Source organism: Mastacembelus armatus, chromosome 1 (genome assembly GCF_900324485.2).
Source record: "Mastacembelus armatus chromosome 1, fMasArm1.2, whole genome shotgun sequence".
Taxonomy (NCBI): domain Eukaryota; kingdom Metazoa; phylum Chordata; class Actinopteri; order Synbranchiformes; family Mastacembelidae; genus Mastacembelus; species Mastacembelus armatus.
In genome coordinates, this window is record NC_046633.1 from 19,275,223 (window position 1) to 19,302,454 (window position 27,232).

At 42.0% G+C, this 27,232-nt stretch overlaps 2 protein-coding genes across 6 annotated transcripts; one reads left to right on the plus strand and one right to left on the minus strand.

The window, feature by feature from the left end:
• Window positions 1–200: 200 nt before the first annotated feature.
• Window positions 201–3,363, minus strand: nthl1 (nth-like DNA glycosylase 1). Of its 3 annotated transcripts, none has more exons than XM_026302765.1 (6): window positions 3,089–3,363; window positions 2,396–2,664; window positions 2,133–2,303; window positions 1,811–1,970; window positions 849–954; window positions 201–578 (listed from the first exon to the last, which is right to left on the minus strand). In XM_026302765.1, the coding sequence occupies exons 1-6, from the start codon at window positions 3,348–3,350 to the stop codon at window positions 278–280; spliced, it is 1,269 nt and encodes a 422-aa protein (XP_026158550.1). In that variant the 5' UTR covers window positions 3,351–3,363; the 3' UTR covers window positions 201–277. The 3 variants fall into 3 exon arrangements, with proteins under 3 accessions (XP_026158550.1, XP_026158552.1, XP_026158551.1); XM_026302767.1 differs by having other exon boundaries at window positions 2,396–2,610; window positions 3,050–3,363; XM_026302766.1 differs by lacking the exon at window positions 3,089–3,363 and adding an exon at window positions 2,848–2,970.
• On the plus strand, window positions 3,065–27,211 carry tsc2 (TSC complex subunit 2). 3 transcript variants are annotated; one of them, XM_026302763.1, is made up of 44 exons: window positions 3,065–3,195; window positions 3,856–4,039; window positions 4,290–4,458; window positions 6,565–6,726; window positions 6,827–6,913; window positions 7,006–7,116; window positions 7,232–7,379; window positions 7,647–7,764; window positions 7,868–7,916; window positions 8,550–8,675; window positions 8,804–8,877; window positions 9,000–9,126; window positions 10,570–10,713; window positions 10,810–10,947; window positions 11,053–11,156; window positions 11,294–11,375; window positions 11,683–11,838; window positions 11,951–12,070; window positions 12,687–12,809; window positions 12,899–13,005; window positions 13,094–13,259; window positions 13,446–13,568; window positions 13,652–13,786; window positions 13,938–14,127; window positions 14,223–14,316; window positions 14,399–14,501; window positions 15,030–15,124; window positions 17,450–17,590; window positions 19,985–20,146; window positions 20,270–20,425; window positions 20,522–20,634; window positions 20,798–21,040; window positions 21,219–21,464; window positions 22,297–22,386; window positions 24,120–24,277; window positions 24,633–25,240; window positions 25,462–25,540; window positions 25,620–25,706; window positions 25,788–25,974; window positions 26,078–26,217; window positions 26,317–26,395; window positions 26,484–26,575; window positions 26,720–26,818; window positions 26,950–27,211. In XM_026302763.1, the coding sequence occupies exons 4-44, from the start codon at window positions 6,592–6,594 to the stop codon at window positions 27,115–27,117; spliced, it is 5,703 nt and encodes a 1,900-aa protein (XP_026158548.1). In that variant the 5' UTR covers window positions 3,065–3,195; window positions 3,856–4,039; window positions 4,290–4,458; window positions 6,565–6,591; the 3' UTR covers window positions 27,118–27,211. The 3 variants fall into 3 exon arrangements, with proteins under 3 accessions (XP_026158548.1, XP_026158546.1, XP_026158547.1); XM_026302761.1 differs by lacking the exon at window positions 22,297–22,386; XM_026302762.1 differs by lacking the exons at window positions 17,450–17,590; window positions 22,297–22,386.
• The last annotated feature ends 21 nt before the right edge of the window (window positions 27,212–27,232 follow it).

The window sequence follows — 27,232 nt, forward strand, 5'->3', positions numbered from 1 at the left end:
GTTCCTTTTCTTTTATTTTGCCTCCCTTCTTCCTCTTTTCTCTGGTTGGATTTTTAATAGTTGACCAACTTTGCTTTCTTGAAATTAAAGCTTCAAACAATAATTGAGTGCATATTTTTTATTTGGTAAAAAAACAGTACAAAAATTATTTAATCTCATATGAAATGTAAATTAACCACATTCACAATGTTCAGGTTATAGTCAGGTGCTCAGTGTATGTTTGTCTTTGAAGCCAACATCTGGTCATAGCTCAGGCACCAACATCAAAACAAACAAATCAATGTTTAACCTTGTTTTTTAGCCTCCTTCTCTGTGTGGAGGGGGAACCAGCTGTGAGCAGTGATTCCTTCTTTGTCCCCTCATCTTTAATAGCAGCTTCCTGTCCAGGTTCAGTTTTAGTGTTGAAGGAAGAGTTTGGGCTCAGAGAGGATTTAACTTTAGGCCGCTTTGTAGGGGAGTTCTTGTGGGCAGATGGACAGCTGTGCTGGTTCAGGCACACAGAACAGAGAGGGCTGACAGGTAGACAGACCTGCTGTCCAAAACCCACCAGCAGCCAGTTTATCTCACTCCACAGCTCCCTGCAACAGTGTAAGAGAACATATCCGGGTGATTTGTAACCTGCTTAAACATCTGTCAAATTAAAGACAAAAAATCTTCAGTAAAAATCTGTATATAAAGATTTTATTTTCATTGAATTCTCATTGAAAGCATCTTATGGTGATGACTTTTAATCAGCCACCAGACAGTGATAAATTGTGTGTATCTAGGTCAATCACAGCGGCTCTGATCTTTATAGGTTTGTTGGTCCCTATTAACCAGCTTGCACAGGTCAGCGGTACATCTGTTACCTGGGTAACCACTCCTCGAGCGCCTTGCGTGTTTCCTCCGGGTTCTTGGTTGGCTTCCTGAGCCAGCCCAGCCTGTTGGAGATGCGATGCACATGTGTGTCCACGCCTAAACACAGATCACCACCATCAATGACATCTCACACACTTAATAACGTCATTTTAAAAGATGGTAAATGTAATGAGGAGTCACGATGTTGCCCCCACGCAGTCTGCTCCCAAAACTACATATGCATTAGCTTTTATTATTTATTCCATAATATCTGCAGTGCAACCTCAAATTCCTTGAAGACATTACCAAACAACTCTAATCACATTATAAGAAAATTCTGATAATGTTGGCCTAACTGAGACCAAAACGGCAAATTAGCCTGCAGCTATACTGACATTTAAGTCTCTTATTGAGGAAAACCACCGAACATGATCTTTTCCTGCAGATACATTTTGAGGCTGTTCTGTCCTCTTTGTTGGACAAACGAGCAATGTGAACACATCACTTTGACTTTACTATTTTCAGACATTTAATAGACCAACCAATCAATGGACTGATAAATTAGTTAGCAGTTGTAGCCATATTAGCTAATGTGTTGTAAGCAGTGTAGGAAAAAAAGTTCACCAGCATTCATAAAAACACTTCTGATTTCTTTTGAAAAACTTACTTGCTGCTTACAGCTTTCAGAGATCTAAGCTAACCTTAAAGTAAAAAGGTTGAATTTATTCTAAAATGCACAACAGTCCCATAACAACCAGTGTTTGTAACACTGGACTGTAGGAGAGCAGCATGCAGGGAGTCAGGTGTTGTGACATATAACTATAGCATTTAGTATGTTATTTATAAGCAACATGAATCAACCTTAAAACTTAATAAATGGTCTTTTTCTCTAGCAATCCATACTGTTGACTAAACATATTTTCTTTTCTTTTATTTGTAAATGGTTATACATGCTTTGGCTGTGAGTTCCTACCAATGCCTGACACTTGGTCCCAGGCAATGTCCATAGCCAGGTGAGCCATTTTGGGTCCAACTCCCGGGAGGCGGACCAGCCCCTCAACACACTTTGGGATGTCCCCTGCGAACTCTTTCTGCAGCATAGCTGACGTCAGCTTCAGATACTTCACCTTATTCTACATTAGGTTGGGTAGAAGACACAAGGTGACAATTCAGGTCCAAATGTGAACAGTAATAATGAAGGAAGGAGTGTGAAGGGGGAGACATGGCTGCAGACAGATTAGTTTTTGCGGAGCAACAAAGAAATACAGAGTTATTTTACAGTTATTTTGCGTTACCCTCCAGAAGCCAACAGGGTAGATGAGTTTTCCCAGTGTTTCATCATCAGTAGCGAGGACATTTTCTACAGTGCAGCCATGTGCTCGGAGCTTCTGCATAGCTGCTGCTGTCACCTGGTCTTTGGTCTGACTGGACAGCATGAGTGACACCAACACCTGGAAACGTCTCACCTGTGTCGACAGTGAAAATAGAGCAGCATTCATTGGAACTGATCATCTGAATTATGTCAACTTTTTAACAAAAAAATCCACACCACACCTACATGGGCAGGGGCCTCTGGGTCATAGCATTTCTCTGCTCCCATATGATCTACAGGTGCGTCATGGCTGCTCCTCATCTCACGGATGAACCCCAATTGTTTCTTCCAGTCTGGGGGTTCCCAGTGCTCTGTCTTTACCAGTGAAACACTTTCATCCTTGTCATATTCCACCTTTAGCTGTCTCCTCCTGCGGTTGTGTGAAGACAGTCGTGGAGCATCTGCTACCGTTTCTGGCTGGACAGAGGCCTGTTGTTGGAGTTCATAGCCACCACCTGAATGGAGGAGAGAGAATGATAAACATCCCCTGGAGCACAGCAATATGTCTACATTGACTACATGACAGAAGGTATGTAGACCTTAGGATAAAGAATGTGGATGCCTCACTGAACATCCCGTTCACAGTAATTAGTCTTTAATAGGCACTAACCATTAAAACAACCCCAGAACAAAAGTACCTTGATTCGCCCACAGCCTTTTGGCCATATAGTGTATATTGTGTATTCCTGCAGGACGCATTAAACCCCTGTACCCTCTGCAAGCTTTTGTTAGTCCAGTCTGGTCTAGTCTACAATCCAAACAATAATAAAAACTCTCCCAGCTTTTGCGCAGGCGCAGTAGCCCTTTCGAAGTTAAGAGAAACGATGGCTCATGCTTTGCCAAACACTTTTACAGATAGCAGCTTAACGTGAACATCACCCTTTGGTGAGGAGTCCGAGGGGGTTTTCTGCTCAGCGATCCTCGCCTCCTCCACCTCCACCTTCACCTCCACAGAAGAAACCGGATCCGCAGTCCTCCGTCTGTTGGTAAGTTTGGATCCGACCGTGGCCGCAGGTCTGCAGCCTGCAGTTTGATTTCCACTCCGGGTGACAACAGACCTGGTCTGCATGAAATAAGGAGAAGTCATTGTAACACATTTCCCTGCAAAACACACCTTGGAGCTGCAGCGGCCGGCGAGCATTTAATTGAAGTCGGTTTCAGAATCAGAGTTTCCTGGTCACGAGGGGATCGGAGAAGTTGAGTCAAATAAAAATCTTCTTCTTTCCCTTTGGGCTTTCTCCCATTCAGGGTCGCCACAGCGGATCAATTGATCCGCATTGTGGATTTGGCACGGCGGAGGCCCTGAATATATTATATTTTTAAACTTATGTCTGTACATACTGGTATAAATAAAAATATAATTCGTTTTAGATTATTTCAAATAATTGAAGCTTAAAGCATGCATGATTTATCCCAAGGTAAAGAACTACTCCATTTAATATTATATGCCACTATCTTATACAAATGTTCAGTTTTAAATACACAGGGTTGTTGTCACGGTGGAAAGTGGGTGTGAGGAGAAAACAGGACACATTTGCAACTTATTCAACAGTTTATGTAGTCAGATACATTAGGTTTTTAGTTTGAACACTGATGGCTGGACAACCATTTCAACATCTTCAGTTGTGTCCATGTTGTTGTTGCAGCACAGACAGTGATAGCGCCCCCTGTGACACGAGGAAAGCTTAATCTACTATAATCAGTAAAATGACCAGACCCTAACATGTGGCCCACAGCGCCCCTCTGAGGCCGCCTGCCTGCACTGCAGCGCCGCACCAACGGGGAACCAACTTCAGCACCGTCAGCTAGCTACTGGCTAACTTCCCTCTGGTACCGTTTCGCTTATATCTCCATTATTCCACAATGAACCAGTTTTATGGAGCTGTTGGGAAACATTAAAGTGGTCTAGTCTAGTGTAGCGTTACATACTTTGCGCTTTATTTGTCACAGTGCAGAAAACCAAGCTAACAAATGGACTTTAGCGTAGTTTAGAGTTGACGCTAGCTATCTTAGAACTACATTTCCCATGGACGAGCGCGATAAAAAAAAAACCCGTGTTTTTGTCGGGTGTCCCTGTCAGAGTATTACTGTGCCATCCAGTTGAGGAGTGGAGGACTGAGCTTGGCCGAGGACGAGGTTTCAGACGCAGATACGGAGTCACAACAACGCACAGACAGCGGCGGCTCTGGAGGCTGCGTGTGGACGAAGCTGTGGCTAAATGAAAGCGGAACAGACTCAAATATAACAAGGTGAGAGGAGAGAGGAGAGGGGAGAAGGGGGGAGGGGGCGTTGTTTTTTAAGCTACCAGACACTGAATGCCACACTGGAATGCTAGCCCCTGACAGGCAACGCAAAACGTAGCCAGCTGCTCATTAGCACCGTTGCGCCTTTCTCAGGGTTATTCCGTGTTTATGTGGTCAGATTGGGGCTACCTTGCGCCGCTGTGCTGGTTGTTGTTGAAGTGAGACAGAACAATCGTTGTCTGTCTCCTCACCTCCCCTCCCTTCTGTCTCTGTCCCTGTCAAGTCCACATGACAGCAGATTCTTCAAACCTGCCCCTGTTTACACATTAACAGGCTGGGACTCCAAACTTCAGTGCTGATTAGTAGTGACCTGGACTCCTAAAGTGTCTGTTCAGCCAAACTACAGAAAACATTTTCTCATTTACTTCCAATGGACTCCTAATGCAGGCTTAGTGCAAGAAACTCTTTAACTGCTTAAGCAGTTCTGGTCTGGTGTCAGAGACGGTGGAATATCTACCAACATGCACAGATGTGGTTCAATAGCAGACAACCCTACACAATAATCCAGAAATGATAATGGAGATAAATGGACCCCCAGGACAGAGAGTTGCCCCTGTTTGGTCTCTGTGATTTTGGTTTTAATTGGCCAGGTTCAACAATATCTGTGGAAAAATATAATATATGGAAAAATCCCCCGTTTCTTAATTACAGTAGGCTTAAATCAAACCAGCATCACCACCATAAACATCATTGTGAAATACACACACAAAACATTAATTGTCAGACAAAATTACGTATGTTTTATTTTATTTATGTTTAATTTTATTTCATTACCTATGTTGCAGTGCAATATACGTAATGACTGTGTCAGCTGTTAATGTTGTCATCGACTGACTAAACTGATGTGTCAGCATCTTTGGGTGACTGACTACCTCAGCTAAACAATTTCTGAATGAAAGTCCTGATGTCGTCTTAAGAAGTCTGTGTAACTTCACACAGTCGCAGCTTAGACGTAGAAAGCAAACGAAGGTATAAATGTCAATATTCAACCTAAAAGTAAGGCTTATTTCATCATGCAAAAAAGATCATTTTAAGAACTATCCCGATTCCAGTCCCATGCTATTTAACATTGAAAGAATTACAGAAGGACAAGAAAGGGGATATAAATATTTATAATCTATTAACTGCACGTGTTTTATGCATTTATCACTCTAATGTGTTTAGCCAACAACCAGTCACAGGAATGCTTTTTTTTTTTTTTTTCGTGGTTGCTACTTGTTATTGTAACTGTAGTTATAGCTGATATCAGTCCATCATGCAGTGATATTTCTGGTCTGTATTCATCTAGATAATAGCTCATTGCGAAGTGATTTAACAGTTGCAGTGGGCATTGGCTGAGCATATGTATTTTATTGCAACAATCCATTTAAGTGCTAGCTGGCAAGCAACATCAAGTCTCATTTATACAAAGTCAGATACTTTTTCTGGACTATAGTTTTTGCATTATATAATAATCTTAAGCTACTTGGGATGGTTTGTGCAAAAATTTATTAGTGTGTTACTGTTTCTTTGGGCAGCTGTCAGTAGTGTGTAGTGTTGTGGCAAAAAGCCTGAGGTGAGCAATAAAGAGAATGACAGACCAAATTGTTTTTTGAGTTTTATTTCCTTGCAAGGAAAGGAGCAGTATACAAATCCAGACACTTTGCTATATCCCCAGCTGCTCAGCTCCTACTTGGTTGAGGGCTTCAATTTATACACAGATGCGAACTTCTCTCTCTTTCTTATCCTTTTACAAAGATTATTCATTAATATGGTTATATCCCAGAAACTTACAATCTCATTTGGCAGTTAGTTCTTCATCCTGGGTGTGCTTTCTGGTGCTTGTTTTATTCATCACACCCAGTTTTCTGTCACATAATGGAGAAGCATATCTTACAAATACTCCTTCACATATTGGTATATAGCCACAGCAATACAACCAACCTTGAGTACACAATGTTCTGTCACGTAGACACTTGATAAAACGGAGACATGAAAAACAAAAACCTGCAACTGCAGTGTTCTCATAATATCAATCTGTGAATACAAGTAAACATCATTTTTCCATTACAGTAGTGTGCCAACCCACCAGGCTGGGCCATGAATAAACAACCAAGCAAGGAGAGTGTCAAGGACAAGTTGAAGGGGATCTTTGGGCTGGGCCCCTCACGTCTGCCCAGCAAACCGAGTGAAAGCAAACTCTCTGAGTTTATTATTACAACTGACATCATTAAGGTCTGTACAAGAGGCACACTAAACTCAGTAATTTTAGTGTTTTTTCTCATCATGTCTTACATGGTGCTGTGGCCTTGCTTTTCATCTCTCTGTCTTTCAGGAGCTCCACCCGGACTGTGGTCTGAGCAACCGTGTCCGCATGATGAACCACGTTTGCGATCTTGCCAAAACAAAAAAGTTTGAAGAGGTGAGTCTGTTATTTATGATGTAGCAGTACATGCAGTCATTTGTTTTTGTTAGGCTGTGTGTGCATGTACATGTTTGTATATGTGTTTTCAGCATGCAGTGGAGGCAGTGTGGAAAGCTGTGGAGGATATGCTGACTCCGGATCAGCCGCCTGAGGCCCGACATGCGGTCCTGCAGCTGCTGAGGGCTATTATACAGGGACAGGTATATTGATGCAACACAGACACACACACACACACACACACACACACACACACACACACACACACACACACACACATCCAAAATGCAAATCTAGTTCTTGTTTCTTCTTGTGAAGGGTGAACGGCTTGGCCCTCTGAGAGCCTATTTTTTCAAGGTGATCAGCGACTACCAGCCATGCAATGAAGATCTCTCTGACAGGCTGGAAGTCTTCAAGGCCTTAACTGAGAACGGGAAGGATATCACACACCTGGAGGAGGACATAGGTAAATCTCACATGGAGGAGGACATATCACAGAGGGATGTTGAAGTACTTTTTAAACAGTAGGTTATTTTCTGATGCACCAGGATCATTTTGGTGTATGAACTTTAATTTTATTAGGTTATTGTAATTTTACAGGTTGTTTCTTACCAGTGCATCTGTTATTTGGCCAAAGATATGAGTTCATAAATTGAGATTCTAGCTAAATTGTTTCACACAACTTAATCACTTGTAATATATTTTTCTCCTGTTTATGTCATGTTTCCCTCAGCACGATTTGTCCTACTGTGGATGGACATTGGTCTCACCTCTGACTTTCTCCATGTTCTTGTAAATCTGGTGAAGTTCAACAGCTGCTACCTGGACCAAAATGTCTCCATCATGGTCCAGTAAGTCATACAAACAGAAACATACACACTTTTGTTTTTCTTTTGTAGGAGAAGTGTTATTAACTTGCTTTTTCTTTTTTTTGTTCTGTTGTGCTCCCTGCAGAAAAATCTGTCTCCTGTGCAACAGAACAACATCCTCAACAGATATTGAGGTGGGTAACTTCCAAAATGTTATCAGATATGAAAACCAACAAAGCCATTACATAAATTGTAATCAGGAAAAATGAAACTCATGATTTTGCAGCAAATGAGGCAAAACTTCAGCATGTGTGAGGCTGTGTGTATTGATAGGCACAGATTCTAAAGAATCCTGACTGCTATAATTCAACCAAGGTTGGAGAACAGTCTATCAAAAAAGACGGTGGGAGGAGAGTAATAGCAGCAGCAGGACCAGCAGAGTTTGGTCAGCAAAAACAGTGGAACCAATTCTGTTTTCTGGGAAGAGTTAAAGTTTTGAGGAATCTGATGTGGATTGGAAACATGTGCAAGATTTGCTGCAGGGTGGGGTCTGCACCACTGGGTAGCACCACAATTTTTCTTTAAGCACCTGAGGGTGTTTTCCAAGTTCAAGAAATGCAACATGTTTCTGTTAGCTTGGTTTTCTGTACTGTGACAAACTGTGTTAAATGATAGTAATTTCAATATTGACCAAAATAATCATGATTGTTTTTTTTTTTTTTTCATAATCAGGCCCCTGCCATGTGCGTTTGTAAGCTGTTTATTTAATGCCGATCTGCAGCTTCTGTCCTGTTTGTGTATATCATGTCTTGTGTCATTGTTTCCAGGTAGCACTACAGGTACTGGATGCAGTGGTGTGTTACAACTGCCTGCCATCAGACTCTCTCACTGTGTTCATCATTACTCTCTGTCGTACGGTCAACGTCAAAGAGTTTTGTGAATCTTGCTGGAAAGTGAGTGACACACATGTATTGTCTGTAGGTTTTGATTTGAAGGAACATCATTCATATTTGCCTCTTCTGATCTTCTCTCCTCTGTTGTGCTTTGGTCCTTCTTGTTATCCTGCTCTTTTATTCTCTAGTTGATGAGGAAGGTGTTAGGGACTCACCTCGGTCACAGTGCTATTTACACTATGTGTCGCATCATGGAGGAGAGGTATTGTTCTTTTGTCTTTCTGAGCTTGTGGTACATTAAGTCTACATTGTTTTGAAGCGTATGTGGTTCTTTATATGTGTTTATGTATACATGTGTGTCTAACTGTCTGCAATTTCCACCAGGGTTTACATGGAGGATGCTCCATTGTTGAGAGGAGCTGTATTCTTTGTTGGGATGGCACTGTGGGGGGCACACAGACTCCCTGCCCTCAAAAACACACCCACACTGGTCCTGCCATCTTTCTACAAGGTAACATACAAAAATATGTGTGTTACCTTCACTCTGTTGTGATTTTTTTTTTTTTTTTTTTTGATTGTTTCACCTCTAATATTATATAAAACCTCTAATATAATATATAAAAAAACATTCCACAAGTACAAATGTGCAGCAAAGGCTGTGTGTGTTATTATTTATTTAACCTTTATTTAACCAGATAGGTCAATTGAGAACCAGTTCTCATTTGCAATGACGACCTGGCCAAGAGGCAGCATAAAACAGCATAAATATAGTCAAGCAACCATAAAAGAAAGCACACAAGGGTTACAAAAACAATGAAAAGTACAATATATACAGTGACAAGCATTAATAAATGACTTGCAAGTGCAATGGTCTTGTACTATTGATTGTATTGAATCTTTAAAAGAAGAGAGTGGGATGAAAGTTCAGCTTAAGGGTAAGGAAAACTGAAGAGAGTAGTGACCAAATGCATTTTTATGTGTGTTATGCATGTGTTGTGAATATTCAGAAATGACAGAGTATGACAGAGTTTTCCCTATGAGAGTTTTATAAATGAACAAAAACTAGTGAGTTTGACTATGAGAATGGAGTTAAAGGTCAGTTCAACAGAGAATATAGGTGGCAGGGGTGAGTGTTGAATGAGGCTGCAGTCACAAACCGGATCACAGCATGGTAAATTACATCCAGTTTGTGAAGGAGAGATTCTGAGCCATACCTGTAGGCTACATCATCATAGTCCAGAATAGGGAGCATTGTCATTTTGTCCAGACACTGATTTGCTGATTGTGTAAAGGGGGATTTGACCTTACTGAGCACTACATTTATGTGAGTTTCAAAAGAGAGTTTGTTGTCAAGCCAGATTCCAAGATACTTGTAGCTCATGACAAAATCAATCTCACAGCCATCCAGGGTGGAAATTTTAGGGGCACACTCAACTTGTGGTAGATTTCTGTTGAAAACCAACTGGAGAAAGCGCTTTGAATGCTGTTGAAACGCACCTGTAATGTGGACAGTGCAGTAGTCACGGAAGAAACTGGATGTGTAAATGGTGTCGTCAGTGTACAGATTTGTAAGAGAGTCACTGAAAGCAAATGCAATATTATATAAATATTAAACAGAGTAGGACCCAATATGCTTCCTTGTGGAACACTATTATATCGAGGCAGGGTGTCTGAAAGAAGACTCTTTGCCCTCATTGACTGTAGGTGACCAGAACAGTAACTCCAGAACCAAGCCAGACTATTCTTAGTCTGGCTTAGTATGTCTTAATGTCAGATATACATTATATATTGTTTCATGTCAGGTGGGAGGTTATTGGTTGCTGCCTTGACTTAGAAGAGATGAGACAGAATTGAGTAGAGATACATAAGAAAGTCCAAGGTTAGTCTGAATACACAGGACTGTGTTGATACTATGAATGGAATAAATCAGTTATGTTTCTGTGTTCACCTTCAGGCCATGTCGTGTCCCAATGAGGTAGTGTCCTATGAAATCGTCCTCTCCATCACCAGACTGATCAAGAAATATGGCAAAGAGCTGCAGGTGGTCACATGGGACATCCTGCTGAGCATCATAGAGCGACTGCTACAGCAGATCCAGGTACACATACTATACACATTGCAGATGTATGAACATGCACACAGTAAAATGTCAGTTTTGATTTGACCAAGTGGCCTGTCTCATTTGTTTTCTCAGACAATAGGCAGTGCAGAGTTGAAGGCTATCGTCTTTGAGCTGTTGACCACAGTAGAAGAGCTGTACGAACAGAATGGTTACCACGGCTCCACAGAGAAGTTCTTCAGTCTAGTGGAGAAATGTGCTGACAGAAGACCTGTTAGTTCTTTTGAGTATCTGTCCCTGCCATCCTGTGTTGCCATGTAATCCTTTTACATACTGCTGCTGCTTTTCTGATACTAGTCTTCAATGTGTGTTTGACAGGATGCATCAGTGCTGACCCTCATCTCGTACAGGGCCCAGTCTATCCAGCCAGCCAAGGACGGCTGGATTCAGAGCCTTCACCGCCTCATGGAGAAATTCTTCAAGTAGGGCACACATACCTTGCTGCCAGTTGTTTGTATTTTCTTTGTGTCCCTCGTTGTTGGATAAACCCGATCCCATTCTTGTTCCATCTCTGACATATTTCCTGTCCTTCTCTGTCATCTCACTGTCTCTCTCAAAGGAACGAGACTCGCAGTGTGATAAGGATCAAAGTGCTTCATATCCTGTCCTTCGTGCTCAGTACCAACAGACAGCTGTATGAGGTCTGTTTATTCACGTGCATGGACACACGCATTTGCATCAGTATTAAACTGTCATCTGTTAGCCTCTCTGTGTGCACACTTCACTGTCAAGATACAGGCTTATAACATCATTGTTATCTGGTCCAATGCCCACTGACTGTTAGAGTGTCTGTACAATTACTGCTAAATGGTTTACTGTTGTGCACTAATGTGTGGTATTTGATGTTTTTTTTTTTTTTTTGATGCAGTTTGCTCAGATGTGTTGATTATCCTCAAAATTAACTTTCTGTTGTTTTTGGTGTCTTCCCCCTTCAATAACTTGTTCCAGGATGAACTGATTGAAATGGTGGTGATTCCCCAACTTAGTGGAATAGCTGATGACCGGGACCCGGCTGTCAGAAAACAGGCCACCCAGCTACTGGTGGACCTTGCTGAGGGCTGCAACACACACCACTTCACCAGCCTGCTGGACATCATTGAACGGGTACATATACACATTCACACAAACACATAATCTCACTTTTACTCTCATGAAGTCATTTAATTCTCTGTATTCTAGCCAAGATGGGAATGTTTCAGTGTTTGTTTCTCTTTAGGTGGCCAGCCGCTCTCTGGTGTGTTCAGGGTCCCTGGAGGTTTCTGAGAGAGACCCCACAGCAGAGTCTCCTATGGAGGACGTCAGAACTGCTGTACTGGGCTTATTGGAAATCCTGCAGGTACTATACTGACATAGAGATTTTAAGGGCTAGATATGCAACAGTCAAAACTTTTCATGGTAGTGTTTTTACTCTTTAAGAATGATGGTGATGATGTTATTTGAGGAAAAATATAATTTGTTAAGAAGAGTAAACACTCAGCTCACATGATTTTTATACTCTTATGACTTTAACTTTGTGTTTTCATACTGTATTTCCAAACATTTAAATATACAATAGATAAAGCAGTGTGATCTTTGCTTAAGTAATGTTTGCAAATGTAGCAGGAAGGACAATAATAAAATTAACTGCTGATGATAATGATGCTGACTCACTGTAGAGTCCAGTGTACTGTTTGATAAATATAGACTCTTCACTTGATATGCACTAATGTACATTTAGTGTGGTATATGTAGTCCTATTTCAAGCTTGGTTCCTACTTTTTTATTTTACTTTATTCATGTTATCTATTTATACTGAGTTCTTTGTGTAATGTCTTTTGTAATGTGAACATTTTGCTTCAGGGATTAATGAAGTACACTATCTATCTAACAGCAATGAAAATGTTTTTGTCAATCTGGTAAATGACTCTTGTATAAACTTTTTGGTGATAATCCTAATTTTTCTCTTCCGGCAGAGCAAGCTTTACAGCCTACCAGCCAGTCACGCTAGTCGTGTTTATGAGTTGCTTATTAGCCACCTGCAGCTTCATTACAAACATAAGTACTGTTCTGCTATTGCTTCCAGTATTAGAATACAGGTAGGGGTAATTCATTTTTCTGTGAATATGTGTGCCTCATTTGTGATGTACATGTCATTTATTTTATTTGAACGTTCTCTCTCCTTCAGGTATTTGAGTTCTTCCTAATGCTGCGTGCAGACTCCCTTCACCGTATTGGAGTTCCTAATAAGGATGGAGCCATGAGGTTCAGCCCTTACTGCTACTGTGACACAGGGTGATGAAGCACACGTACCATTCTTGCAAGGACTCCTGCCCCCTAATAATAAGAAAATTAATTAATTATGCTGTTTTTTTTGTTTCAGAGAACAAGAGAAGCGAGTTGGTGAAAAAAAGCCAGCAGGTTCAACATCTCCTCCTGCTGGCAGCCCTGCTCCCCCCACTGCTCCTCCCCCTTCAACCGCTTCGATACGCTCAGCCTACCTTCCCTACGCACCAGCCTTCAGTGTTCTCCTGCAGTGCCTCAAGATGGTACATAAACACACAAAATCAGAATGATCGTGTCCAACTCACAGAAAGGTGGCGTGCATGTATCAAAATAGTCTGCCATTTTTTTGGAGTAAATAGTCCAGTACAGCTCTAGTCAGATACACTTTCAGCAGTGATTACCCTGTTTTCTTTAAAGGTATCAGGCATTTGTTGGTTTGTTTTTTGCAGGAGACAGATTGGAAGGTGGTGAAGCTAGTTCTCGACAAACTGCCGTGGACGCTGCAGTATAAAGTGCTGCTGCTGACGTCACCATGTAGCTTGGACCAGCTCTGTTCTACACTCTGCTGCATGGTATTGGAAATAAGTCTGTACACATGTGAATTTGCTTGTATACACATGACAAGAATGTTGCACACTAATGTGTGTGCTTGTAGGTGACAGATCGACTGATCTCAGAGCGCATGAAGAAGACACCGGAGGGGTTTTCCCGCACTGATGTTCAGTTGGCAGTGGTTCCTGTCCTCACAGCGATCACCTCCTATCACAGCTACCTTGAGCAGTCGAGACAGGTACAAACAATTGTTTATGAAGTACTAGTCGTACTATCTGTGACACTATCAACAGGATTCCTCGGATTTATTGCTTACATGCATACATGAAAATAGGTGCACAGAAACAGCTCATACAGCTGCATTAGTTGATTTTATTTCCTGTCTGCAGAGAGAGCTGGTTCAGTGCCTTGAGACTGGCCTCATTTACCGCTGTGCCAAGCAGTGTGTAGTGGCCCTCACAATGTGCACGGTGGAGATGCCTGACATCATGATCAAGCTCCTCCCGGCTCTTATCGTCAAGCTCACCCACATCTCTGCCACTGTTGCCATGGCATCCCCTATGCTTGAGTTCCTCTCCAGTGAGTACCAAAGGCTTTTCTCACTGCAGTGGTCAAAGTCAGTTCAGCTTTGTTCAGATGTTTAGATGTGTTCTTTCTGCTGTTCTGTTTCATAGCTCTGGTGCGCCTGCCCCATTTGTATGCCAACTTTGTAGCTGAGCAGTATGTCAGTGTGTTTGCCATCTCCCTGCCCTACACTAATCCCTCCAAGTAAGTGCTCATACTCACAAATAAGTGTATTCCCAGGTGCTCAGACACACTCTGACCTGTATGTTTCGTCCATTCCCATCAGGTTCAACCAGTACATTGTGTCCCTGGCTCACCACGTGATCGCCATGTGGTTCATACGCTGCAGACTCCCCTTCCGCAAAGACTTTGTTCAGTACATTACTAAGGTGTGTGCTATTTTTGTACCTGATCTCTGTGACTTTTTCATGACTTGCCATTTGTGTTTTCATGTAATGCAGAAAAAAATACAGCCAGACAGTATAATAATGAAAAAGTACAAAAGCAAAACTCCCACATGGAATTCACTGTCATCACTTTCATCTTCTCTCCTTTTGCTTATGCATTTAAAACAGAAAAATGTACATTTTAGGAAATATTTTCCTGATCTGCAGTAACTTTTCTTGACTCAGTCCTGTAAAGAAGAGACTTTGAGAGTAGAGAAGTTGTCCTGTTATTATGAGATAATAGCTGAAAGGATATTTTGACATTTTTGAAAGTATTATCATTTTCTTCTTTGCTGTTAGATTAAAAACCCCATACTAGTGGTGTCATGTCTGCTCTACATTTAAAGCAGCAGACTAATTTTTTTTTAAGTCTTTATAAGATAGTGTATGTTATGTAGAGTTTCAATACTATAATACTAGTCAAACTTTGTGTTTCTGTCTTTTTACATTTGTTTTTCTCTCTCTCTTCAGGGTTTGCGTTCTAACGCCCTGCTTCCTTTTGATGATGGTCATGAGCAGAGTCCCTTTCGCGCCCGTAGCACCAGTCTCAATGAAAGACCCAAGAGGTAACGCATATGTGCACACACAGCTGACGTACAGTCCAGCAACAGCACACACTGACCCTGTGGCCACTGTTGTGTAAGAGGGTTGGGGTTGCCAAGGTAACAAGGGACTCAGCATGACTGGTACTGTGACGTGATGGTTGCACTGACTCCTCTTAGGTTGCCATGGTGATCATTGGTACATCTTATTTTTATGCTTTTTACATTTTGAAAGTTCTTCTTTTTGCCACGATTTCTGTTTATTTAAAATCCACTTTACTTCATGACACAGGGGGTGGCCAAAATAACATTAACACCTGTCTATTTTGAGCCAACTCTTAAGAAATATTTGAGGTTGTGATATTATGTTCCCAGATATTGGATTGTATTATATTTTCCAGGTGTTTGTGTTTCTTTCCCCATCTCCTGTACCTTTTTTTTAAAAAAAAAAAAAAAACATATAGAGTGATGCCATGGCAGTAGAACTGTTTTCTTTTCAGTTGTCACATCTCGCTACATGACTGTTGTTTATGATCACAGTGAAAATAGACTCAACACAAAGAAAAATACACACTGCCTTTCACACACAGGTGTAAGGAAGCTTTTCACAGCAAGGCGTCATTCTCATCTGTACATGGTGTGAATGTTTGTCAGTTGTTCGTGTCTCAATCGCCCAAACATTGTGGGATTAAAAAAATATCTCGAGTAACTGATTAAAAGAGAACTCGCAAAGAAAGAGAAGCCAGAACAGAGGTCGAACCAGCTGACACTTGGCTGACTAACTAGGCCGTGTCTCTTAATCTCCTAAACAGATGTTGGCTGTAATATGCACATTTTCTTGCCAACTAAAAGAACAACCTTTACAACAATGACCTGGAAAAAGTAGTGAGGATAAGGTCATTTTTCTCAGAGAATTGTTTTTTAAAAATTAGAATGGGTAGCTTCATCTCCTGTTAAACTAATCTTTTCACAGTGCCCCAAATAACTGTTAAAATTTAACTAATGCTGTTTGAGGCCACACTCTAAACTCTGGATAGTCTCTAAATAATATATGACACTGCTACATGTTATTTCCTCCTCCTCTGTTGTTGAGTTATGTAGGTTAAAGTATTAGTGAAGCCTCTTTATTGTTTGGGTCCTCACACTTAATAGTTGATTTCAAACTTTATAACACCCTTGCTGCCAACAGTCCTCATTACATCTTTTTATAGTGGGACATATTGCCTCTGCTAACATCGGTTTCTGCCGATCTTCTGTATCATCCCACTTTCAGTGTTCCATATTGTGTTTATCATCCAGTGATCTGTCCTTCTGCTGCTCATTGCCCACTGTTGGATTGGAGTGCTGCATGTCATATTCCCTATGGATCATATATCCAGTTTTTCATGGGCACACTACTTCTGGTTGGGATATCAAGATTAAATTTGGGGGTCTCCAAAAGTCTCCAGTTATGTACAATTGCCCATTCAGTTCAGAAATAACATGTGTCCAAACCTTTGGCTGGTATTGTGTTTAATATTTAATGTATTAAACTATTAGCAAGTAATTAATTATAGCGTTTTCTAGTTCTTAGTATTTTTAGGACAGACTTGCTGTGCTCCAATCCACAGTTTTAACCCAGCATTTCATTTTCAGTTGGATGTGTTGTTCTTGTGTTTTAACTTTCATTTTGTCAGGCCTGTGCTGAGCCCATCCCTAATATTTTACTTCTGTACCAGTCTTTGGCTTCACTATGTACCTGCTGTGTGAAATGATGTTAATTTTTTTGCTCTCCTGAATACTTTGTGTGTATTTTCTTTTCTGAATAGCAGAAGCTGTTTACCCCCTGCTGTAGCTTATCTGTTTTCCCTTTTAGTTGATGTTTATCCTTTTTGTTATCTTCTTTTTCTTACTCTGCTCTCCTATAATTGGATTCATAGTGTTCACTGCTGTTAATTTTCACCTTGTTTTGTTTTTCTTTCAATTCTTCATTTGACCTCTCCCCTGCCTCCTGCAAATGGGTGCTGCGTTGTGGTTGGTGTTTTGGGGGTGGTTATGTCATCCTGGATCCTTTCTTCATTGCTCCTGACCCCTTCCCTCTCCTGTGACCTCTATCCTTTCACCTTTGTGACCTTGTCCTCCTTTCCCTGTCCTTGGCTCCGCGTGGCGTGTATGCCCCCTGGTCACCTGCTCGTGTTGCGATGGTGCTTGGGGGATGATTCCTCCTGCCTCCTGGTATACCACCACACACAAACCACCAAACCACCTCCCCCCTTATGATGACCCATCCCCTTACTGCCCACTGCCACCGTATTGCAACCCGGGCCCATTTCCCTCCCGCTTTGCCATGGGGTACTCATCATCGCCCAGTCTGCGGGCGGCAAAAGTGGCGAAGGCAGCAGCGGCAGTAGCCAATAGCAGCAGCTCTCCAGTTAAAGAGCTGAGGGACCTGTCAGCAATGGACGCTTTCCGCTCCCGCAGCATCAGTGTCTCCGAACACGCGGTCCGCAGGTTAGAGAAGAGCTTTCTGGGTAACCAAGCAAAAAAAACAAAAAAAAAAAACAAAACAAAAAAAACAAACACTTTTGCTTCCTTCATGGGATGGTTGATGGGGTGCGGTGTCATTGTCATGCGGGTCTTTTGGGTGGGCCTTGGGTGGGCCTTGGGCCTTGTTACCAGGGACACCTGGAGCGGGGGTGGTGCATGCTGGAGGAAGGTTTGTGTTTTCATTTGTCTTGGGCTGTGATCATACACAAACAGATTGTATTCTTTTGATTTGCTTTTGCATGCAGTGTTTGCAGACATTGAAAAACATCTTGATCTATGTTGATGTTTTTCCACTTAATTTAGCTCTAACACCGAATTAGTTTTTGGTTTGGATTTGATTTAATTGCAGCTTTCCCTCCCTATTCCTGGTTGAGAGGGAATTTTGCTTCCTCTGCCAGTGAAAAGGACGACAGCAACAGAACAGCTTTGTTTGCTTGCTTGACTTATTTTGTTATGCTACACTCACAAGTATACACTGTGCTTCTATGACCATGGCAATCTAGTGTCAGACTTTAGGACTATCTGAGCTAATGTGAACTTTACTGTTTGATATAAAGGCTGAAATCATGCATATCACCACACATGTACACACTTGCTGCCTCTCTAAACTTCAAACATTCATACTGATCTCTGCTTGGCTGATCTGCTTGAGTGACAGATGTATGATCTATCATTGCAGTTGTCAGATGTGGCTGCAGTGCCACGCTCTTCAATATGTCATACCACTCTTGTCCAACAGATGGAAGTAAAAGCACAATAATGTAATGTTGGACACTTCTGTATAAAGTGTTTCAGAGAAACGTGGCACTTCAGGAGGCTAAACAACTGCAGTGTAGACCTGCTTCAGTTGCTAAATGGCTGCAAATCTGCTGATTTCTCGGACTGTTTGTTTTTGTTTTCCTTGAATGGTGACACCTGATTGACAAATTAAATTGAGTTAAGTTTTCTGGTGGACATTTGTTTTTATCTTAGACAACATGCCCATGGTTTAGGCTTTTAGATGTGATGGTGACATACTCTAACAAACTTAATTTGATGTGCCATCAAGAAGTTATCTTTAATGTAGCATCTAATAAGTGCCATAAAATTCAGGTTTAGTTTGAACTGTTTCAGTGAGATAAAGTTTAAATAATGAAAGACAGCTTACACTTTCAGTTGTTAGTGTTTCATGGGCATGTTGCTTAAAGTATGTGTCCAATAGACATTGAAGTGAAAAATCAGTCATTGCCAGTATAATAATGGTAAGTGTAAAAGTGTGTGGAATAGTTATATAATTTTTTTTCTTGTCCATAATGAATCTGCACAGATGTAATAAAAATCTGTGCTTAAACAGCTCAGTCATTTTCTAACCATGTACATATATTCCAATTTGTATTCTTCCTAATTTATATACCTTGAGAATCATCAGATGAGATGTATTGCTGTCGAGATAACCTTCCCTCAGCTGTTATATATTTTTCATAGTGCTAAGACAAAATTAACTGTCTATCATGATAGATGGACCTAAGCTTCTCTTGCATTATCTTTATTTATTCCTTCTATAATTGCTTTCTGCCTCGTTTATTTTAATTTGTGTTGCTTTAGTTCATTTTACTTGATGATTCTGCACCAACCGCTCTGCCAGCCTTGAATACTACACGCTGATACATGCACAGTGATATTATATTTGGGCTCAGACATCCACAAATTGCTTTTGTGAATTGCTCATTTTTGCTTTGTTTACTATACTTCTGAGTAGTGAGTCAGCATGGCTTTCAGTTGATATGCAATACATTTCTCCAGCCCTGACTGAGACTGATGTTAACATTTGTAAATGTGCTTTCAGCCTGATTTGCCTGGACAGCATGCAGTAATGGTTGTTGTGGATACAAAGAGGTGCTGCTCACTCTGCAATGAATACTAATAAAGAGATTTGGCTTCAGCTGCAACATTAGTGCACAGTAAAACACATTCACACACAGCTCCTGGCTGCTGATTTTTCTGCTGTTTTCTGACTTAGTGAGACGCAATACATTACAATACACTGCATCATAAATCTCTTCAGTTTTTGTATTTATGGAGATAACCAGTATGACAGCTAGTGTGGCTGTGTGCATGACAAATTGTAATTTTTACCTCATGGTGCATTTGCCTACATGAACACATGTAGAGTAGTGTGCATGTAACTGCTTAGGTTGCTTGTGATATGGACAGCAATGCGCATTTATGTTTTCATTTCTCTCATTTTAAATATATTTTATAGCTTGCATGTCTCTGTACGCACTGATTACGTATTAAAATGTGTCACCAACTAATGTGTCCTCTTCTTACTCTGCACCTCTTGTTGTAATCTAACCTTCTCTCTGTTTCCTCCCATAGGATGCACACTTCAACCACAACCTGCAGTTTGGGTTCTGCTGATGAAAATGCGGTGACTCAGGCAGACGAGGGGCTAAAGATGGTCCACCTAGAGCTCACTGAGACCTGTCTGGACATGATGGCACGATACGTGTTTTCCAACTTTTCTGCACTGCCCAAGAGGTTGGAAAACATGTTTTATCTCTGTGTTTGTATGCCAATTGGCACTTTACAGCAGTCACTGGAAAAATGGAGTATTTGTAATGTGAGTGTGAATGTAAATTTGGCCTCTGACCATCCTCTTAGGTCTCCCATTGCAGAGTTCCTGTTGGCAGGTGGTCGCAGTATGACCTGGCTCGTGGGCAACAAGCTGGTGACCATTACAACCAGTGGAGGAGTCAGAACTCAAGCACTGCTGGGACTGGACATGTCTGAACGTCTGGGAGGAACAGAAATGACAAGGTGAAAACACACACACACACACACACACACACACACACAGAAAATGACTTTCTCACATTATTGATACATCATCATTTCCCTCTTCTGGTCCTGCAGGTCTGATCCATCACTACACACCCGAATAACCAAAGAGGCTCCAGCTAAACTGGAGTCGCAGTCCAGCCAGCAACACAGCAGAGCCACACGCTTACGGGTCCGCTCCATGTCAGGTAATAAATATTCATGGTAACATTCACATTATTCCACTGGTAAACAATGTAAGCAATGTTCTTAGCTGTGATGTTCCATGCTTTAATATACTGTACTCTTCTGTGCTGCACATTATACATTATTTCGTCCTCTTCTCTGCCTAAATATGTTTTCATTTTGCAGGTGGTCACGCTCTACGTGCCGGTCCTGCTCAGAGCCTCAGTCCTCTGGTGTCCCCCTCTGAGGGCGAGTTAGCCACTTCACTCTCTCCTTCCTCTGGCCCCACTTTAGATGGTCTGGGTCCTCCCTCCTCCTCCTCTGCCCCCCCATCTGCTCCCTCAGCTCTCAGAGACAACCCCAGCCTGGCTGAGTTTGTCCCCATGCTAACACAGGGCTGGGCAGAGATCTTCATACGAAGACCGTCTGGTAGGGGGAAATAAAAACACATAGCAACACTGGCAGCTGTATGGTCGATGACTTCTTTTCATTATTATTACAAACACCAGATCATCCCAGTTCTTTCACACATTTTGGTTAGTTAACTACATTTTAGATGTACAAATGTAATAGCACTGTCAAAGGCGTCGTCCTTCTGTGATTACAGGTAACACGAGCTGGCTGATGTGTCTAGAGAACCCACCTAGTCCCTTCTCCTCTGAGCTTGGCAATATGCCACTGCAGGAGCTCTCCAGTGTCCTGATGGCGATGGAAGGAGTGAAGGAGCCTCCTACTCAGACAGCCAGCGCTCCTGCCAGCACTGCTGCTCCCGCACCAGCGCCTGTCTCTGAGCCCCTGACTCAAGCAAGCAGCATTGGAGGGAAGGCAAACCTGATCCAGCGCTCAAACACTGGTGAGTAACAGTCTAAGCAGAGAAAGCTAGAAATATCAGAGGTCCTAATATGTGTATATATATTGGTGGTGTGTATTGGTGAGTTATACGTTTCAAAATGTTATGACCATAAAAATATCAGTTTCATCTGTAAACAAAAACATCATCCAGAAGAGCTAGCAAGAGAAGAGTTATTAGTGGAATAATACATTTAACGTTAAGCATGAACACATCCCTAATTTCTGCCTAACTGCCTGTCTTGGATTCCTGTTAGTGGACAGACAAAGTGCCAAATTGCCTGTAGATCACAGGTGTCAAACAAACTCTCCCTGCCCTACCCACTGCGGATTCCTGTATCGGGTGTGTTCACCCAATCAGAAGCTGCAAGGGCAGGGATAGTTGGAAAACAAGCAGGTCAGTGGCCCTTGAGGGCCAGAGATTTTGACATCATTGCTGCAGATACTTTATTTGAACCCAAAGCTGATCCATAAACCATCTTGGATTTGCTCTGCTCAGTGTTAATCTAAGATCATTGTTTTGACACACTCGTTTTCTAAGTCATTATTGTTATTCTGCAGAAGCCTCCTTTTCAATGATGTCCAGTGTCCTGTACATTTGTACATTTTTTTTCTATTGTTCTGGGGCTCAACTTCCTCCAGTTATTCATCTGCACACTTTTTCTAACTTAACTCATCTTTTTTTTTTCTTTACTGTCAACATTTTTTTCTTTTCTCATTGCCTCAATTTTTCATGTTTTTTTTCTGTTCTCACTGCCATGCTGTTTTGAGATTGGCTGCACTCTGTTATGTCCGGTCATGTGCTACCAACCTGTCTTCTGGTGTCTCGCCTGCAGTGGGCGCCTCTCTCTGGTCTCTGGGTCAGGGCTCTGTCCCCTCAGGCCCTCCAGCTACTGGCAGGTTGCACAGGAGTATTTCCTGGGCAGGTATTGTCCACCATGTTTGAACCTACCTCTCCCCCTCCTCCGAAAACTCCTGGTGAATTGTATTTCTTCACACTTGTACAATGGTCTGCCAGCACAAACTGGAAGTGACATTTGATCATCATATGGCTTTCATTATTTCCTTATTATAAGGAAGTTAAAAACTGTTGGCAGAGATAGCTGCACATTATTTCTTGCTTGCTATTAAAAAGTGACAGTTAAAAGAAAAGAAATATTTTCCCTGAAAATGTTTTGACTCTTTGAGAAATATTCATTTTTATTTTCTTAAAGACAAGATGATTTATGACACACTCATGTCTCTGTTGATTAGAGCAGATGGTTAGTTTAGCTTAGCACATGGACTGAACACAAGGGGGAAACAGCTAGCCTAGCACTGAGCAGAGCTAACAAAATCCATCTGCCTTCGCCTCATAGTGTCACTAATCAATACATAATATCTTCTTGGTTTCACCTGTACTAAAACCAAAGTGCAAATGACAAGTTGCTGTTTTATGAGGAGTTGCAGGACTGGAATGCTAACCACCTCCTCATTTCAGTGCATAACAGGCAACCAGCAGAGACTCCTGTTTCTGTGCTAAGCTAAGCTAGCTCTCTCCCTGTTCATCCATCCATTATCTATATCCACTTATTCCTATGTAGGGGAATGGGGATCTGCTGGAGCCTATCCCAGCTCTCCTGGGATGAAAGGCAGGGGTACACCCTGGACAGGTCACCTCTCTCCCTGTTGCAGCTTCATATTTTTCATATCCTTTATTAGAGTAGTATTGATATTCTCCAAAATGTGAAACTGTTCTGTTATTGTAAGTGAGAGATAATGTGTAGAAATTGTTTTATATTCAGAAGCTGTGCAAGTGAAAGAATTGAGCATTTCCGCTTAAACGTCTGTCCTGTATTAACCTGGGGGGAGGATCATCCACACGTGATGCTGAACACAAGCCTGCACTGGGATCATTCAGTCCACTGACACCTAAAGATGGATCATGATTTTTGTTTTTTTTTTTTGTTTGTTTTTTTTTTGACTCCTTCCATGAGTTGTTTTTCTTTCCTAATCATTTTCTCTAAATTTCTTAAATATAACCCTTTAACCTCTGGCCTCCTGATGTTGTCAACAGGAAAGCCCAGACCTCATCCAAGTAATATGCACTTCATTTCCTTACTGGAGAAACAGTGGGGTGATGAGAACATTTTCAGGGCTGTAGTTTTGATGATAATCGTGTGCCTGATTGTTTTGGTCACTTCCTCTTCTAAGTGTCGGGAAAGTGTCGTTTGACAGATATCGGACTGTGGGGCCTGGTCTGGGCTGCTGTTGAAGTAGTTGCAGTGTGTCTGGACTGAGATAACCACCAAGGCAACTAAGCAGATGCATGTGTCCTGGTAGAAATCAAGTAGAGAAAACAGAAATGCATAAATACTTCTGTTGCAATGGTCTGTGGCTCTCATGTCAGTGTTTGTAGGTATTGATCTTAATCTAATGAGCTTAGAGAATGTGTGTGATTTGTTGATGTCAATATTGGTACTGACAGCTGTCATAAAATCCCTGATGTTTTTTGTTGGGGTGTTGCACTTGTGTATGCTTTTGTGTACGATTGTTTAACTAGTGGTGGACAGCACTTTGGTGTGTGTGTGTGTGTGTGTGTTGGTGAGTAGGTTCTGTTTTTGTGGGTATGTACGTCTACTAATAATCATGTGGTTGCTGTTGCCATGTCCTGTTGTAGACTCTGTGGTGGTGCTGGAGGAAGGCTCAGGGGTCACCACAGCACACACCCCATCTGATTGGCTGGAGAGTGATGAGTTTGAGCCGGTGACCTCCGAACCCATCTTCATGTCTGCTGACAAGTTCACAAAGACTCCGCCTCCTGGAACGCTCAGCAGGGTGGGTACAAAACACATAAACAAATATAAACACAATAGCGTTGTTCCCTACAATGTAGTATATGTACACTACATTATGGAAAATAACATAAACTCATAAATGCACATTGGATGTTTTGGCTCTATTGTCTCTTCCAACATTTGAAAGGTGAAAAAAGATGAAGTTAACATCTTCACCACCTGTTGCTGTTTGAACAGCTGATAGTCCAGTGTTGCCTAGGAACAACTGCTTGTGGTTTTGCTTTTTTTTTTTTTTTTATTTACTTTTTTTTTAATGAATGTATTAATCTGCTAAAACATGTTGAACCCATTGGTACAGTCATTTCAAATCGTCTCTGTTTATCTTTATCCTCCAGTCCTCTTCCACCTCCAGTCATGATGACGAAAAGTCGACTCTAGAGGAAATAAGTGAAGGAGCGATGCCCATTGATCAACCCAATATGGGGCCTTCCACCCCAGGCAGCCAGGACCCTGAGCTTCCCTTCCAGGGCCACTCTCAGTCCCAGGGTCATGGACTTAACAAGTCCAGCTCCTCTCCAGAACTCCAGACATTACCTGAAGCCTTCACCAAGGCTGCTCTGGAGTCTGAGGCTATGCTGGCAGACACATCACAGCCCAGAGCACCATCTGAGGGCAAGTCTCTGCTGCAGCAGCCTCATTTTGAGAAAGAAAAGGTGGAGGGAATCACAGGAGGGGACCTTAATGGACTAGGATCTCAGAATCAAGGGGATGAAAGCCCAGGTGTAGCATCATCTCAAAGTGGAGGGGCAAAGATGAAGCTGGAGTTTCCGACGGCAGCAGCACAACCTGGACCAATATCTCCCAGTGGAGGCCACCGACCCCGGGGTCACACTATCTCAGTATCAGCCCCATCCTCCAGGAGGGAGAGAAGGACTGACAGGGACTCATACCACAGTCGACCTGGACCAGGGAACACAGAGAAGACCTCTGGACTGAGCCCCAGGTACTCCACAATTTACACAAAAAATTAAGTGCCAAGACACACACTTTGCTCTATTGGCAAAGGCAGCATGCCAGTGAAGAAAATAGTTGTACATCATGGTTTGAAATTTAAGAGCTTGTTTGACATTATGAAAAATTAAGAATAGCAAGTTAAAAATTGTAGTTTTTTTTTCTTTCTTATGCCCACCACTTTTATTCTCTCACTCTGTATGTCTTTTTTAGTTTTGTCTTCCTCCAGCTCTACCACTCTCCTTTCTTTGGGAATGAAGCCAACAAGCCACTGCTTCTGCCCAAAACTCAGGTTAGTTGACCTCCGTTGACCTGGAGTCTGCTCCAGTGACATGTACGTAATGTTGTTTATCGTATTTTCTCTTTTGTAGGTGATTGACCGTGCTGTGAAGGTTCTGGACCAGATGCCTCCTTATGACACCCATAAGATTGGAGTGGTGTTTGTTGGAGCTGGTCAGGTGAGAAGACGAGCACTGACTGATATCTTGGCTATTATTGCCAGATAATTTCTTCACCTTCATCCTCTTTGCTCCCCTCAGGTCAACAATGAGGTTGCCATCCTGTCAAACGAATATGGTTCGAACCGCTACGCTGCCTTTCTAACAGGCCTTGGCAAATTAATCCATCTGAAAGACTGCGACCCTGATCAGATCTTCCTTGGAGGGCTGGACCAGTATGGAGATGATGGCGAATTCACTTACTGCTGGCATGACGACATCATGCAAGGTTTGTGTGCATGTGAGAGAGAGAGAGAGAGAGAGAAAAAGACTGATGTTTATGGTACTTGTTTTCCACAGCTCAGCTTATTAATGAAATCATGCCTCTGCAGCCATCTTCCACATAGCCACACTAATGCCAAACAGAGAGAGTGATAAGGGCTGCTGTAATAAAAAGCGTCACATCGGCAATGATTTTGTCATGGTGGTATACAATGACTCTGGAGAGGAGTACAAACTGGGCACAATTAAGGTACACACACACACACACACACACACACACACACACACAAAATCTGAAAACTGCAGTACCTTTTTGTGATTCAGCTCTAGTTTCTTGTCCTTTTTTTAGGGTCAGTTTAATTTTGTTGAAGTCATTATAAAACCACTGGATTATGAATGTAACCTGGTCACCCTCCAGTGTCGCAAAGGTAAGCCAATCACATTTTTTTCTGGTCACGTTACTTGCTGCTGTCAGTTTTTCTTATCTTTTATTCCTTCACCTGCTCTTTCTTTCAGACCTGGAGGGGTTAGTGGACACGACAGTGGCGAAAATCGTTTCAGACCGCAACCTTCCACTCTTAGTTAGACAGATGGCTCTGCATGCAAATGTAAGTCTTTCTGTTATCGCTGCCTCACACTTAAGTCTTATGGGCTTACATAGTGCTTTTTCTTCTACACTTGAGTGCACTCATAACACTTTGTGCACAGTCACACGCACTCATATGCACACTCCGTCTTTTTCCTCTCTGCAGATGGCCTCTTTGGTGCATCAGTACAGAGCAAACCCCTCTGACGCTTATGCATCCAAGTGGCTAGCGAGATTACGGCACATTAAGAGGATCAGGACCAGGGTGAGAATAACGCCCACATAAAACTTTAACAAATGATTCTCCATCTCTCACTACTTGAACTTCTTGCCATTTTTAGTTTCCTCTCACATCCACTATTTCATCCACCTTGCTATCTCTCTGCTCTGACTCAGGCTCAAGAAGACATTCAGTCTCGGCTGACTCCTGGCATCTCGCTGACTCAAGGACATGCTCAGCAGAACAAGTCGTTTCAGCCAAACACTCCAGCACCCAACCCAGAAGCCTCTGGGCAGAGGAAGAGACTTGTATCAACAGTAGATGATTTTACTGACTTTGTTTGATTACGTTTCTTATCTCAACACACACAACCACACACAGGGGTGAGTTTGTGTGTAAACGTGTGTGCATTAAAAAGTGACAATGGAAAAGATTTGAGATATGGAGTTATACTCTTTC